The 17,013-nt window shown below is 39.8% G+C and overlaps 2 protein-coding genes across 2 annotated transcripts in view; both read right to left on the reverse strand.

Annotated features, from left to right (window-relative positions):
• The window catches only part of LOC124137513, a 493,827-nt gene that overhangs the window by 106,328 nt on the left and 370,486 nt on the right, over positions 1-17,013 (reverse strand). The window contains exons 37-38 of the mRNA XM_048387755.1: positions 16,855-16,965; positions 16,526-16,636 (exon numbers count right to left, since the gene is read on the reverse strand). Of these exons, the coding sequence (XP_048243712.1) occupies positions 16,526-16,636; positions 16,855-16,965 (222 nt within the window). The remainder of the gene's footprint in view (positions 1-16,525; positions 16,637-16,854; positions 16,966-17,013) is intronic.
• Positions 10,201-11,706, reverse strand: LOC125376118. Its single transcript, XM_048387762.1, has 2 exons — positions 11,610-11,706; positions 10,201-11,145 (listed from the first exon to the last, which is right to left on the reverse strand). Exon 2 carries the CDS (start codon positions 11,131-11,133, stop codon positions 10,390-10,392), a length of 744 nt encoding a protein of 247 aa, XP_048243719.1. The 5' UTR covers positions 11,134-11,145; positions 11,610-11,706; the 3' UTR covers positions 10,201-10,389.

Genomic DNA, 17,013 nt, shown 5'->3' on the forward strand with positions numbered 1-17,013 from the left:
GAGAGGGGTTTCTTGTAGGCCGATAGGGGGAGGGTTGTTGTTGGCTAATAGAGAGAGGTTTGTTGTAGGCCAAAAGAGGGAGGTTTGTTGTTGGCTAATAGAAAGAGGTTTCGTGTAGGACGATAGCGAGTTTTGTTCCTGGAGGCGGAGAGAGGGGTTTCTTGTAGGCCGATAGGGGGAGGGTTGTTGTTGGCTAATAGAGAGAGGTTTCTTGTAGGCCGATAGGGAGGTTTGTTGTTGGCTAATAGAAAGAGGTTTCGTGTCGGACGATAGCGAGTTTTGTTCCTGGAGGCGGAGAGAGGGGTTTCTTGTAGGCCGATAGGGGGAGGGTTGTTGTTGGCTAATAGAGAGAGGTTTCTTGTAGGCCGATAGGGAGGGGTTGGTTGTTGGCGGAAAGAGAGAGGTTTCTTGAAGGCCGAGGCTTGTGGTTTGTATATTTGTATCTTTGTTTGTTGTTTGACGCCACACTCAGCAATATTCCAGCTGTATGACGGCGGTCTGTAAATTACCCCATCGTTACCAGACAATCCAGTGATTGATATCATGAGCATCGATCAACGCAATTGGGATACGATAGAGGTAGATTTGCTGCAGGCAATGCATACTTGATTAGGTTCCCTTCCTGATATTCGTGAAAAATGAAAGAATAAAGGAGCTTCATTAATACAATTAACACCAATCATTAATACCATTAACTCCAATCATTAATATCATTGATGTTTAATTTGAGCTGTCAATATTGAAGTCGTTCAGCAAGTCTACATGCATTCGACATATCAACTTGTGTCCGGAATATAAAGAGGAACATTTTCCTGTCATACAGTATTGATCTTTAAACAAGGATCAAATTAGTCAAAATAAAAAGGAAACGAAGACATCAACATGCAGTATTTACATTTCCCAATAGTTTCGGAATCAATGTATTCTTGTCACATGAAAACAAACCCCCCATAAATGAAACATCAATATCAATGGAAATCCATTATTCTTTCATTCTTAAAGAAATCAGGAAGGGAACCTCATCAAGTATTCATTGTATTGGCATTCTACATTTTGTAATCGTGCTATCAGTTATTTGCCTTTTAATGCCACACTGTGTATGCTGATTCCAAGGACGGGGACAAGGGGCATTGCTGCATCAGTTATTTCTAACTACATTTAATAGTTCGCTAGATAACCATGTTGATTACAACGACGGGGACAAGGGGCATTCCTGCATTAGTTAATACTAACTGCGTTTAATAGTTCGCTTGATAACCATGCTGATGTGTCGGATGCTAAGACAGGGTAATTGTCGTGTCTAAACAGATAATATAGGCTGATAAGCTGTGATCTCCCAAACTAACATAGAAAGACAACACTTTATCGTATCCTTGGCAAATCATCGTTCTGTGGCTATTATAGAGTCAGGAATGGAAGGACTAGTCGTCAAATCTTGTTTCTATTTATCTTTAGCCTCTGCATTGACGTGATGTCATGTAACGTTTAGCATGTTTAAGTAATCACTTCGCAGTGACCTGTCTGTTTGGTTTTATGTTCTACTAGATTCAGGCAGTATATATACTTAATAATATATATTATTAAACATATGTAAACGAACGAGACTATAATATGATGTATCATTTCATATATCAATGAAACTGAGTATTTGTAATTAGTCAATTTAATAAAAGATCGTTTACAAACTACATTTGACATAATAATTTTACAAATACATTTTGACCCGTGAAGATCCGGCGTAGAATAGGTCTTCAGCAACCCCTACTTGCTGTAAAAGGCGACTATGCTTGTCGTAAGAGGCGACTAACAGGATGGGCTGGTCAGGCTGCCTGAATTGGTTGATGCCTGTCATCGTATCCCAACTGCGTGGATCGATGCTCATGATGTCAATGACTAGATTGTCTGGTCCAAACTCCATTATTTACAAACTAACGTCATTTAACTGGAATCTTGCTATGTTCGGCGTTAAACAACAACAACAATATATCCTACCGCGCCTTCTCTATATTCTACCGCGCCTATCATATATCCTGCCACGCTTAATATAGTTCTACCGCGCCTACTATTTATCCTATATGCTTGTTGTAAGAGGCGATTAACGGGATCGGGTGGTCAGGCTCGCTGACTTGGTTGATACATGTCATCGATCCAAATTGCGTGGATCGATGCTCATATTAATCACTGGATTGTCTGGTCCAGACTGGATTATTTACAGACCGCCGTCATATAGCTGGAATATTGCTGAGTGCGGCGTTAATCAACAAACCAACCAATCAACCAATTTATCCTACCGAGCCTATTTTATATCCTATCGCGCTGATACCTGCACAAGTACATACTCTTTGTTGTTTTTCTAGCTGTTTCAACAGATAATATATATCCTACTTGCTTCTTTTAGTTTTTTTACCCCTCCTATACCACCGCATCTGCCATGTGTATCCTTCCGCGCCTATACCAATTCCAACCATTCGTCACCACTCGCCCCTTTTCGTAACCCGCAAGAAGACTCGTCCCCCTATCGATGACTGTCATGTGCGAAAATACGACAAACCAATCAGAATGCGCTTATGATTTCAAGTTCTTCGTCAAAGAATCCCTCAGAAATAATTTTTGATTTTACACATGTCTTGCATTTAAAAATATACACAAGACACAGTTAAATGTGTTCAATCATACTGTATAATTCCGCATGTCTAGATGAGATTTAAATTGCATCTGAAATATATATAGTATGTGGGGAAATGTATGTGAACCACTACGCAACGAGTTGACAATTGTTTTAGGTATGCCCGTTTGCGCTAAGACGGAACCCGGTCGCAAAACTGGCCATGAGAGGGGCACGAGTCGCTATTCGGCTTGTCCCGGTTATCTCGAGTTGGTCACGAATGCAATTCCAACACGAGAACATACTTTTTGGCATTATTCATATGGATTTTTTGCTAGTTGTTTGAACAGACTGAAGAATGACGGGCATGTTTGATACCTTATACATAATCCATGATCCACAAAATACATAATGAGGGCGTGTATCACGTGCGTCATAACATAACTCAATACTGATGCGCAGAACAACGTACATTGTCTGAAGTTTCCCGCATTCATTTCCGGACATTGATTTGGAACTAAATGCTCGAGCTCTTTTTGCTGATCACATGAATAGTGTTCCCGTTTCTGTCCCTGCCATCGTTCTCCCACGTGTTATTTTTAGAGACATGTTGATATTGAGACTTGTTGGATATACAGGCATATGCATTGCGGTTATACAGCTGATAATCATTGTGGGTTCATATGTCTTCATTTTATTGATTTGGCTCCAACATTTCCGCAATTTCGCGCCAACATTTCCGCAATTTCGCGCCAACATTTCCGCATTTCCTTGTCAATATTGATAGCTGCTAATAGATTAAACAATAATTGATTTGTCTTTCACATGCGCGGACTCACGCTGTAATGTAGCTGTGCATGTCTGTTCACGTTATCACCCCGTGTCTTATTCGTCTCAAAAAGGGTAAAATTTAAGAGCTTAGAGCCATAAGGGCCATGTCATGTGAAAAAAAAGTAATAAAAAACATAACCTTATGCCTGCTAATGAACTTAAATAAATTCCTAAACTTAAACACATTGTGACAGCAGACATATAAATGTTGCTATAAAACATTCAAAACAAATGTCTGTAATTTGGCCCTTTTTACCTTCAGGCATTTGCATGGGATTTAACATGTGAGATTGATAGAATAACTCCTGAATGTATAAACACATACTATTGAAGCTCTTTTTAATGATATAAACTAATGCCAACTTTGTTGAAATAGTTGAAACATACTAATAATGTTTCCAAAGTTTCAGTGTCTCTTGAACAATCAGTCTCAACCACACACGAAAATGAGAGCTAAAAGGGCCAAAATCTATCAAAGTGACTTGACTTTGGCCCTTTTACAGAATTTTAAGGAACTCTATTTCAAAAGCTTATCAATGAAAACATACAATATGTTTTCTACAAGTAAGCAAGGACTCATAGAGGTTATTCATGCCATTTTATGAAAAAAGGGACAAAGCAAATTGTACCCTTTTGGCTCTAAGCTCTTCGGTTAATTACTGTTACCAAGGCCCTTCGTGAACAGAATGGAACAGTAAACATCACATTCAAGGTGTCAGCTGTGTCTGAGTGAGAAGCCTGAGCTGAACGTCCACAACTTTCGCGAGACACAGCCAGCGAATCTGAGGTTCGAATCCCCAACGCTTTTATTTATTTCATGGTCAAGGTATCTTCTGTCTCAAGATAAACCATAATCCTTAATACAATTAAGTACGGGCTGTCTTTATATTCGCACAATGTATTTGAGACCAGTGGAATTTATACTATGTGGATTCTCAAAAAGTCCAATCGTTTGCTTGAAATTTTGCAATCTCAGAAAATCTCAGAAAAGAACAAAGTTCAATTCTATCATAACATTTGACTTTTCAACTCTGTACACCACTTTTCCACACGACACATTTTAGGGAAAATTTTATTCCTTGATCCATACGGCATTAGTTACTAAACAATAACTAGAATTAAAATATACTGAACCAAATTAAAAACTTCACAATCCTAAAATTTTAACATTTTGACCAGTTATCATCCTTGGCCCTTATTGTGTATTTAAACAGTAATGACCACGTATTGTCTTCAGCTGATAACACCTGTTTTTGTGCCGGTGAATCGATCAAATCATGTGCACAGCACTATAGTGGCAAAAGTGGTTTTCACGTGAAACTGGTCACGTGACCATAATACCGCACGTGTTTTCAGCCATACTTGTTAGCAGTGATTAACAAAAAAAGAAAAACACAAGAAAACAAAAGTCATTACGGCCATTTGTCATGCCACGCCTTTCAAATGTGCAACGTGAACGTGCCATCGGCCTGTTACAGACGGGAACGTCCGTAGCTAAAGTCGCAAGGACGATGGGTTGTAGTCGACGGACTGTTTATGATTTACAGACGCGTCTACAGCAAACGGGTACCGCCGCTGATCGCCCTCGGCCAGGTCGACCACCTGTGACGTCACAAGCAGAGGATCGTCAGATTGTCTTACGTCACCTCCGTCACCGATTTCTGACGGCTACATCAACCAGAAATGAACTGTTTAGGGGTAGACTGAGTGCGCAAACTGTTCGAAACCGTCTGAGAACTGCTCACCTTCAGGCACGACGGCCATACTGCGGACCGATTCTGACTCAATTACACAGACGTCAACGTCAATTGTGGGCACAGCGACACTTACGATGGACTCAAGTCGTCTTCAGTGATGAATCCCGATTAAATCTTCGATTTGCTGATGGTAGAGCGAGGGTGTGGAGGCGCCGTCATGAACGTTGTACAGGAAGTTGACAGATTTCGCGGCGAAAGTGTCATGGTGTGGAGTGCTTTCTGTGGCATGCACGTTCCAGGCTTCTTGTCATACGTGGCAACCTCAACGCTGCTCCTTACCGCGACCAGGTACTGGCACCAGAACGTCTGCCTTTTATGGCAGCACATAGACCCGGTTTGATCGTCCAACACGACAATGCCAGACCCCACACAGCCATTTTGACAAGGAATTTCCTTTAGAATGTGGGAGTCAACGTCATGGACCGGCCGCCAAGGTCTCCCGACCTCAATGCAATCGAACACGTCTGGGATGCTCTTGGCAGAAGTCTGCGCACTCTCCAGAACCAACCACAGAATTTGCAAGATCTTGGCACCATTTTGCAGCAACAATGGCGTCGTCTTCCCAATCATATGTTCACATGCATCACAAGGTCCATGCGGAGGCGCTGTGTGGCAGTTGTCAACGCACATGGTGGCCATACACGCTACTGAACTTGTGTGCCATCAGATTCTCGTGCTTGGGACTTATGATTTAAACTGTTGATGTTATTACCGAATACCGTAGGTGCTTGGAACAATTTATGGTTACCACCGTTGATTAAAATCCTTCTTTGGACATTAATGATTAAAAATGACCCTCTCTGATACATTTGTCCGTTGTTTATCATTTATGGGATTACTTTTAAAAATGTGAAGTTTTTAATTTGACTCAGTATAGGCCACTGAAACCGCCTCATCGGTTTCATATTTAGATATATGCACCAAGATCTATGACTTGTACCATACATGTATAATCCAGTGTTATTTTTGTACAGTGAACAATTGATTTGCCTTTGTGTGTGTTTGTGACCAGTGCCACAGGTGGGGCTTAACTCAACACTTTTCATGTTATTTGTCATATATAATAGTTTATTGCATTGGTTGGTTATGTGGAGAAGAGTAAATGCTGAATCTGTTTCAAATGCAGGAACCCCGTGGAAATACGTGTTAGAATTGGTCTTCAGCAACCCATGCGTGTCCTAAGAGGCGACTAACGGGATCGGGTTGGATGCAAGTCATCGTATCCCAACTGCGTAGATCGAAGCTCATGATGTAAATCACGAGATTGTCCGTCCAGACTTGATTGTTTACATACAGCCGGAATATTGCTATGTGTTGAATTAGACAACATGCATGCAAGCAAACAAACAAATAAAGAAACAAACATCAAGTGTACGATGTTTACGATTTTCACAGAAACAGATTCCAGTTTTCACTGCTGTCAGAGAGGACTCTGTTCTCTTGTCTATAAGGCAACAGTGGCCACAGAAGATGTCTTTATTTGATTAGATAAAATTAACAAAGTTGGATACATTTTGTTCGATGATTTTGCCTGTATTTGTTTCATTTTTTAACTCGTCAAAGATAGAGCTTTCGAGCAAGTAACAATTTAATTTATACTGTTTCCATTTCATTTTCTGATTAGACTTTTTTGGCTCGGGCGATCGAACCGAAACGGGATAATCTGAAAATGTCGCCTATAGTAGGAAGGGGGCATCCGCCTGTTTGCACTGCGTCATCATAGCTCAATAGCTCAGAAATGTCCGTTATTTTGGAAGTGATTCAAAGCAGTTTCAATCAGCTCGAATGTTATGTAAATGTATATAACTGGTTTTAACCCTTCTTATATTCTCGCCCATCCCAGAAGCATTAAATTATGCAAAAGCGCGGATGGTAATGGCACCTGCAGCTAAGGGGCGCCTCAGAACATCAAATATAGATGTATGACGTTCGCCCAAAGTTGAATTGAATTGCCGTCATAAAATATGGATGTATTATTTATGTACTATCGACAGTTCCGGTGAATAGATATTCCAGTCATGTACGACTGGAATCACTGTAGGTGGATAATCGATATCCTTGCGAAAATACTAGTTTAGTTATGCAATAAAATGGCATGTTTTTTACCTGCTCACACGCTGTACAGCCCAGGCCTGTTTACATGCATCAATGTCTTTAACTTTAACTTTTGTTTGTTTGTTTGTCGTTAAACGCCACACTCAGCAATATTTCAGCTATATGACGGCGGTCTGTGTAAATAATCGAGTCTCGACCACACAATCCAGTGATTGACGTTACGAGCATCGATCCACGCAATTTGGATACGATGGCATGCATCAACCAAGTCAGCGAGTCTGCCCACCCGATCGCCTTTTACGACAAGCATAGTCGCCTTTTAACTTTAACTGATACGGCGTTGATTGTCAAACAGATTATTCCGGCTGGATCAGTTTTGTAACTCGTGTGTGAACAATTAACAATGCGCGATTGGTGTTGCTTCAGATTTCAAGAGTAGAGTTATTTGTTTTGTTATTTGAAATTGTCATTGTAATTCTATCGACAAACACTTCACACCTCGTTCATTAAAGCACGCCACTGATCACATTACAGTTTTGAAATTGTTATGCTTATTTCTACACAATGTCAGTAAAGCGATATTCAGTTCACTAATTATATATAACAATTGTGCCACGCACTGTTACAAATCAGGTATACAGAGACCGGTTCTTGTTATTTCTAGCGAAGGATTATTTTGCGATCTCTACAGATGATCGTGAATTTATGGCCAACGGTCAGAGTAGGATTGCTCTTTTGAACAACTACAACGTAATGGAGAAATGAGTGAGTGAGTGAGTGAGTTGGGTTTAACGCCGCTTTTAACAGTATAACAGTTATATCGCGGCGTGTCAGCTTAACGTGGGAGGAAAGCCCGAAGAGATGCAGGTCTCAGACGTTTACCACTTCGGTGAAACCCACGAGCACGGGTATGGCGCTGACAAACCTAGAAGCATAATCGGGGCGAACCGGGATTCGAACCAACAATCATAGGTTTCTGCCTTTGTTTTCAATTTGAATAAGGATATAAAAAAAATTTCCATCCAAATATCACCCGTAGTATGATATTGATCTGTTTTACAAATTGCTAAAAGTATTCATTTCGTGATATGAGCTGAAAAATATACTCTGGTTTACATACATTTTACATTTTTTCAAGTATTTGCAAGGCATTTAGAAGTTATCAACATAAGGAAGAGAATTTATGGATGTCAACTTCTCTTTTATGAGGAACACAACGTTTCGGAGTGTATGCTTACTCCTTCATCAGGTGAATATTCACCTTATCTGTTTTCATTTCCATTTAGGTCTACTCGTGATGATTCGTTAACCATGAGATAGAGACGAGTACGCGTGTCCAGGCTTGATCTGTGACGCGGGGGGTGCACGTGACATTTCCTGCTTGTCCCGCAGCTATCGCATTCATGTAACATGCATTTACGAATATATAAAAGCCCATGCATTCAAAACGCTGGAACCGAGTGCGGCGTTAACCAACAACACAACGCACTGCACTTATTGATTATTGTGGATTATCGACAACAAACTAAATGGTGATTTTACTAGCGCTTATGATAATATTCAGCGAAGTTAGTTCGTTGTCAATAGAGAATTAGATAAAAATAATACATGTAGCCAAGGGATATAACTCTGCATGGCATGTTATGAAGATATCTTGATGTTGCCAAACATCATTCTATGTCCCACAGCAGGAGGGTCTTTTACGATCGCTTATTCTATCCACGAGCATACCAAGTACGTATACCATGCATAAAACCCGTGAAGATCCGGGGTAGAATAGGTCAGTCCAGTGATTGACATCATGAGCATCGATCCACGCAACTGGGATACGATGACAGGCATCAACCAGTTCAGCCAACCTGACCAGCCCATCCCATTAGCCGCCTCTTACGACAAGCATAGTCGCCTTTTACGCCAGGTATAGGTTGCTGAAGACCTATTCCAAACCGTATCTTCACGGGTCTTTCGTATGGTAAATATATCAGGAATGCAAATTTCATTATGCGAGCGTCATATAATTGTTTTATTCCAAATATATGATAATGTAAGATAGGGAAACATGATGGTAATGATATCTTTATCATGTAATTCTTAAAATAATCTTAAAATAATTAAGAAATATAGGCTGCGTTGGAACACAATGTACAAACGAACCGCCCTATTTATGATATAGTTCCAAATGATTTGCATCCATGTTTGTTTACATTAGTGCTTACACATCGGGAAACCACTTCCTATTTATTACAAATACGACCATCTCCGTGGTCTAGTGGTAGAGCGTCCGCCCGGAGAGTGAAAGGCCCGGGATTCGATCCCCGGTCGCGTCATACCAAAAAATGTTAAAACATGGTACTTGTTGTTACCCTGTCTGGCGCTCAGTATTAAGGGGCTAAAACAAGGACTGGTCGGCTCGGAGTCAGTATACTGTGTCTGAGTGGGGTATTCATGTTAAACACTGGTATCTTAGTGTACCAGCACTATAAATCGGCATCAGTCCGGACTAGTACAAGCAGCCACACACACACACGTGCATGCACGTCGCTATATAGGTCCAATAATCTTGGACGCGACGTTAAACCCCATTTCACCTCACGTCATAATAACTGGAACAGTTAACTACTAAATAATAAACGTATTTCCTGCGAGGTGACATCGTTTGCATATTTATCGAATCGTGATACCAAGTTTATTGGATTGGTTTATCTCATCGATAAGACTATCCGTTATATAATGAAGAATATTCATGTTTTTAATTGTTAGGTGAGAGTAAATCACAACAGAAAACGGTTATTCAGTTTTCTTTGAAATAATTAACAGACTGTGCTGAAATACCTTCACTAAACCCGTACTGTGGGTAGTTACACGTTTCATAATTATACCCTCTGTAGTTGTGTACACATTATTACGGTATATGTGAAGGCGATGGTAGAAAAGTAGAAACTACAAAAACTATTAATAATATAACATTTATTCATGATCAGTTTATATGCATTTGAACATTCCTGAATTGCAAAGCAGTTTTAGAGTACATGCACCGACGTAATTTCAATAAATGGGATAAATTTGAAAATAACATTAGGACTAAAAACAGACTTGCGCCGTTTTTAACTACGAAACTTAAAAGTTAAAATTACGAAGCTCTCATTCCACCACCTCATTCTGTGAAAGGCCATAGGTAAAGTCGATCTCGCCCCGACATGGCCACTGAACAGCATCGTTCCTGATGTGGATAATATTTTCAGGGGGAGTAGTTTCGTCAGCATCTGGCAGGAGTTCATCCAAAATCGTCTTGATATCCTCCGTGATCGTCTCAAGAGTTCTTCTTGAAACTTTGTGAATTACAGTCACAGTGGCCTTCCCTTTCAGACGCTGATACGTTGAGAAGTCACAGACCAATCTCTCCTCGTTGACCTCGAACTTGGCCACTGTTGTCTTCCGAGGAGCGGCTGTGATCTTGGAGTTGTACTTCCAGGTCATGCTGTGACAGAGGTCACTCGTCTCCTCCGTCTTGATGGGCAGGTATCCTCCGAACACACTGTCTATTTCCGGTGGTGCGCGCAGTTTTATGCCAATTCCGTTGTCAGCGGTTACGCCGTACTTCATCTTGATTCTTGCCGTAGCCGATGTCGTACGCTGGACGCGGACGGCCACTTCTTGGGGGTCATTAGTGCCATTGTTGTAATTTGTTGTAAAAACAATCTTTGGATCTGTCAGAGGACTCTTTCTGTAGTTACTGAAGGTTGGGTTTTTGTAGCTTATCGCAACTTGATCTATATCGACCTTGAATTCCAAATCGCTCTCATTGAACGTGTAGTGGGGCTCGATCCGGTATCTCCAGGACCATTTCCTTACATCAGCTTCCAGGTCAGATATGTTATCAGACATTTTGCTGGACGGCTGAAACAGCAACCAGATATGGTTATAATGCTATATTATGTGGACACATATATGATCGAAATCCATTGGGGACCCCGGTAGGACCAAGCTCCCACCTCGATGGCACAGGAAGCTTGACACTGATGTATCTGTTTCAGTCGTGGTACACCTGGAATATCGCTGATTGCGGCATTAAACAGTATTATACCCCCCTCATTTACAAGATGTGGATCATCCAATTGTAGATCACAATAATACACGTTATGTGTTTTAAACATCAAAATACACAATAACGCACAAAAAGACATTAAAATAATAATCTAATATAAATGTAACAGTAACATAATTGTGATAAAAAGGGCATCTATCATTTCACAAAATAAATATTTAGATATTTGAAAGAATCTTTAAATCCGTCTTTGTTACGTCTATGTTCCAAAGTATAAAAAATAACCAGTCTAAATAGGAGAGCTGGTATGCCTCACCTGTTATGCGAAGCGCCTGCATAAGACAAGAGCGATTCACTTTCAGTTTGGAATATAAATAACCATGACTTGATTGGGCAACTCCAAAGGGTTTCGTTGTTGTTACACAACTCAAGTAAAACCCAAGTTATTAATAGATCTTACCTGTAAGGTGACATTGAATCTAGCCTGACTTTGTCTGGGTTTTCTATCTATCTGTATATAGCCAGCGAGTATGGTTGTACACTAACAAAGCTCACTCCTTATCGCCCGTCCTTTGTTATTAGTGTCATTTAAGTGAAACGGGACTACTATTAGCATTTGACTAATTGTGACCGATACTGTTGAGGGACCGAAGCATTCAGACAAGCATATACATCAGATTTCTGTGTCGCGAAAACGAATATTATCGGGGAGTTCCCAGTGCAAAAGAAATAAATTCCCTCTATCTGAAGCTGAAACTGCCCCTTTCGGATCGGGATTAGTATAGGTCCCCAATTATCTAGGCTGGTCGTAGGAGGCGACTAAATCAATACTGATCAGAATAGAACAGAACGGAATCGGGTGGTCAGACTCGCTGACTTGGTTGATGCATGTCATTGACCCCAGTTGTGTGGATCGATGCTCATGATGTCAGTCACTGGATTGTTTGGTTCAGATTCGATTATATACAGACCGCCGTCATATAGCTGGACTATTGCTGAGTGCGGCGTTTAACAACAAACAAACAAACAATCCTTTGAAGCACAACTTTAATTGACATATGTCCTGTATATAAATAACGTGAGCAAAGCCGCTGAGTAATTTAAAAACAACAACATATTATATTAAAGGCCACATGTCGAGTTTGTAGGTTAATTATTTTTTACATTGAATTAAGCTTAGAAAGAAATGTTTGGTTCATATTTATGATGAAAACATATAAAAACATGACACACAATACAATACACATCATTTGAAAATACTATGATAAATGCATGTTAAAGAGAGACGAATAATTAAGAGATACTTGCCATCATCGGGTATCACAACATAGCGATCTCTATGGTAATGGTCGGTGACATGACTTTATAAAATGAAAAGTGAAACGGATTGAATTATCTGACATCTGAAGTATATATAATACAATTAAGTATTGATTTTTTGTTTTTACCTGCACACCAGCCATTTTGTTCCATTTTGATTAATATAATAAGTTAATTAACTTGTAAATTATACTGACGAATAATTTCAACCCATTTCTCCATTCTTTTGATTTACAAAACGTGTAAAAGGAAAACAAAAATTAATTGATTTTATATCAGAGCAAAACAGTTATGCCCAACGTCAAATAACTAGAAAGAGTTTTTCTTTTCATATGTCATTGTGGTTTAAACGTTAGATCAAATCAATAATTATTGCACATAAATAATTAAAGGTAGATATATTTCACACAACATGGTAAGAGTCAATGAAGGACAACATTTCTGAATATATAACAATCTTCAATTTTGAGTATGTAAACACTAAATAACACATATTTGTAGGATCGCTTTTAACCAACGTGCATTTCATGTCATAAGCTAGGTGCACATATAAAATTGATATGAAACGTACGAGGTCAATAACTTGCTCCTTTCTTGGTTATAAGGGCGGTCAGGTAGCCTAGTGGTTAAAGCGTTCGCTCGTCACGCCGAAGACCCGGGTTCGATTCCCGACATGGGTACAATGTGTGAAGCCCATTTCTGGTGTCCCCCGCCGTGATATTGCTGGAATATTGCTAAAAGCGGCGTAAAACCATACTCAGTCATTCAGTCTTGGTTATAATTATATAAACATATATAATATAATGAAAACAATAAAACAATAAATCTCGCATCAGTAATACATAATGCACAACATGAATATAAAACATAATTCTGTCCCAACGTAGTATTCCATGTTATAGAATAGTTCAATTACGTCATCGGCTTTCAGTGTCAGCAACATCAGCAGCTTCACGTGTAATCACATGTTGTTATTCTGATGTATATCAGTTCACTATCATTTCAAATAAGCAAATCTTAAAGTGACAAATTACATAATGAAGCATGATAAACAGTACTCATTCGTTCATGATCAAAAGTGATGGCAAACAAGTTTGTTCACATGTCCAACTTCTGAATCCCTCTGTTGCCCAGTTACTGTCGGACATGCCTACACGATTCATACCATTTTCTCTCTATTTCTGCATGCACTGAAAACGTTAATGGTCAACACCTGATAAACAAGCTGTTTCCCCTAGAAACATGCACGACTAACCATACTTGCCTAACTATATCAGATTCTAACAGACCTCTCCGATACTATCTACATGTATATCAAATATATTAATTGTTCATCCCATATGTATCAGTCAGTAAAACTCATTTTTATGCTGTTTGTTGTTTGTGTATTGTTTAACGCCACACTCAGCAATATTCCAGATATATGTCGGTGGTCTGTAAATAATCGAGACTGCTCCAGACCATCGAGTGATTGACATCATGAGCATCGATCTACAGCATACACTGACATGTATCAACCAAGCTAGCGAGCCTGACTACCCGATCTCGTTAGTCGCCTCTTACGACAAGCTTTGGATGCTGAAGACTAATATAAAGCCTATGCCTCTAGCTACCCTGAGTGAAAGATTTAATGACACCTCTTTCGGTATGGGAACACACAGGCCCAGTGCAGCACTTCTTTGCAGGGAAAGTTCATCTGGCCTACCTTAATATCAAAGTTGCATCCATTGGTTTTAGAAAGCATGCCTAATGCATCACTTCTTTGCAGGGAAAGTTCATCTCGCCTACCTTAATATCAAAGTTGCATCCATTGGTTTTAGAAAGCATGCCTAATGCAGCACTTCTTTGCAGGGAAAGTTCATCTCGCCTACCTTAATATCAAAGTTGCATCCATTGGTTTTAGAAAGCATGCCCAATGCAGTATAACTTTGAAATTATTAGAGATATTCATATCCCTTTAACTATCTTAAAAACAAATTTAAACATACTTCCAGTTTGGAAAAACATATGCCCTAAGTATTACAACTTTAAAACAGAAAGTTCCAGGCCTATAGCTACCTTAATAACCCCTCCCTTTTAATTAACATTACTGACTACCGGTTCGGGGAAACGGAAAAAGAAAGTCCCATATATAACACTAAGACTTGATGTAATATATATGCATTAGTCACCACTGTGTCTCACCTTTTTTTCCTATCACCACAGCCTAATTATTTGTAATCTGAGGCAGGATATGTCAATGTTCATTCCAAGCCAATTCTAAATGGTGAGAGGAAGCTTCAGTTTACATAAAAGTAATCATTGGGACTACTAGTCTATAGAAAAGCGACAAAGCCATTTCATAATCTTAGAGTCCATAAGCAGAGTCCATGTTTGGTTTCCGACTGTGTTATATAAAGTAAAGCCACGGCCAGTGGATAAAGTGTTGAGGAGGAGAAGTAGCAAATATACAAAGCAAAATTGGCGAAGGAAGGGGCATGGAAGGGAATAGGTAGTGAAGTAGGTGGTAAAATGCCCTGGTTTGAGAACTTAAATTACCATGGTGTTACCAATCTTTCTTCCTGATTATTTCCGTCATCTGTATTATTTTGCGTTTCGGGTCCTTTTTTGTTGAAATATACTTAACAAAGTTAAAACAATCAACGAATAGGAAAAACCCAAATGCTGCACCAATGCAAACTATGCCGATTAATCCAATCCCTGTTGAAGATTTGCGTGTATCCGGTGCACTTGTCTTTTTTCGTATTGTGCTGGTCAGAATCGACTTGTCGAGGAGTAAACTCGACCGCAGCCATGCAACTTTTGCAGCCAGTTCTTCATCTGTCATGTTACCCTTGAAAAGGCAAGGACAACCACAAGCAAGTACAAACTGACAAAGCAAGCCACTGTACTCAGCCGGACAGAGGCATTCAAACGCGTTGACACGATCAGTGCAAGTCCCGTTGTTTTTACATGGACTGGAGGCACAGTCGTCGATGTCTGAAATAGAAAAATGAGAAACGATTATTGTTACAATTCTTAAACCGTTTACGGGTATGCAACAAGTGGAAGCTTTATTTTGCCCCCCCCCCCCCCCCCCCCCCCCCAAATGCTTACAATTTAAATATTGATGGTTAGCACATTAAGCAGCTATTATTAGCAACACAAGACACAGGTCCTACTATTAAAGCATAGAAATATTTACAAGTGAGTTATAAATATTTTTTTAAATTATTAATTAAGACATGTGACACTTAATGATGGTTGTACTGACATAGGTCAAGTGCAGATAATGGAGGTTTAAGTAAATGCGCTAATTATAACGTGTCACTTAATGTTCTGGTCCATCAATTGATGTTTTGGGTTGTTTACAGACCGCCGTCGCACTGCAATGGGTGTGGCTTCAGGCAAGAAACGCGTACTTTTTATGCAAATTGTGTGAGTGACGTGTGCTTTGGGTAGGGCAGGGTATGCTTATCCTTTTCGCGATCACCTGGTGTCAGCACTGATTTTTTAGCGATCCATTCATATAATTTTCACAGCTATATATTGAATTTAACGCCAAATGGAATCTGTTCCGGCGGATAATCGAGACGGGTTACTCTGCGGTCTTTTATATGAACTGACGTTATATTAACACTGAACTTATTGCAGGGTTTGTCTCATCTGAACAGATATGAAGAGGTAAGCTTCAGGAATATTAAACAATGATATGCTATCATAATGAGCACAATGATATGTACATGTACTTTCCTGGTTTCCAAACTTGATACTACATATCGGCGTTACACTGATTATGAATACAAAACATGTGTGAGATATAGGGACAGATTTCTCACCTGTGTTGCAGTTCCGACCTAATAGGGTTCGGGCTAATGAGGTTATAATACTGAAATAAATAAAACCTGTGTGAGATAGGGAAGGCCTTCTCACCTGTGCTGCAGTTCTTGTCTGTATACCCAGGTTCACAGTCACAGGTGTAGTTATTGACGTGGTCGACACACCTGCCGTTCACACATGGGTTTGATGCACACTCGTCAATATCTACAAACAGTTACATGAAGAATTAACGATAACTGTCCAAATACATATTATCCGAACAAACCAATTATGGTTACTTAGTATTTTTCCTTGTGTATCTTCAGTCGCAAAAAGTCGTAATCGCCTGAAAAGCATGGTGTCCAACCTAATGGGGTTCGGGCTAATGAGGTTATAATACTGAAATAAATAAAACCTGTGTGAGATAGGGAAGGCCTTCTCACCTGTGCTGCAGTTCTTGTCTGTATACCCAGGTTCACAGTCACAGGTGTAGTTGTTGACGTGGTCGACACACCTGCCGTTCACACATGGGTTTGTTGCACACTCGTCAATATCTACAAACAGTGACATGAAGAATTAACCACAACTGTCCAAATACATAA

This window comes from Haliotis rufescens, unplaced genomic scaffold (genome assembly GCF_023055435.1).
Source record: "Haliotis rufescens isolate VD_foot unplaced genomic scaffold, xgHalRufe1.0.p SCAF_7, whole genome shotgun sequence".
NCBI lineage: Eukaryota > Metazoa > Mollusca > Gastropoda > Lepetellida > Haliotidae > Haliotis > Haliotis rufescens.

Coding starts and splice junctions, on each gene's coding strand:
- LOC125376118 (XM_048387762.1), bottom strand. CDS start 11,133: ATGTCTGATAACATATCTGACCTGGAAGCTGATGTAAGGAAATGGTCC.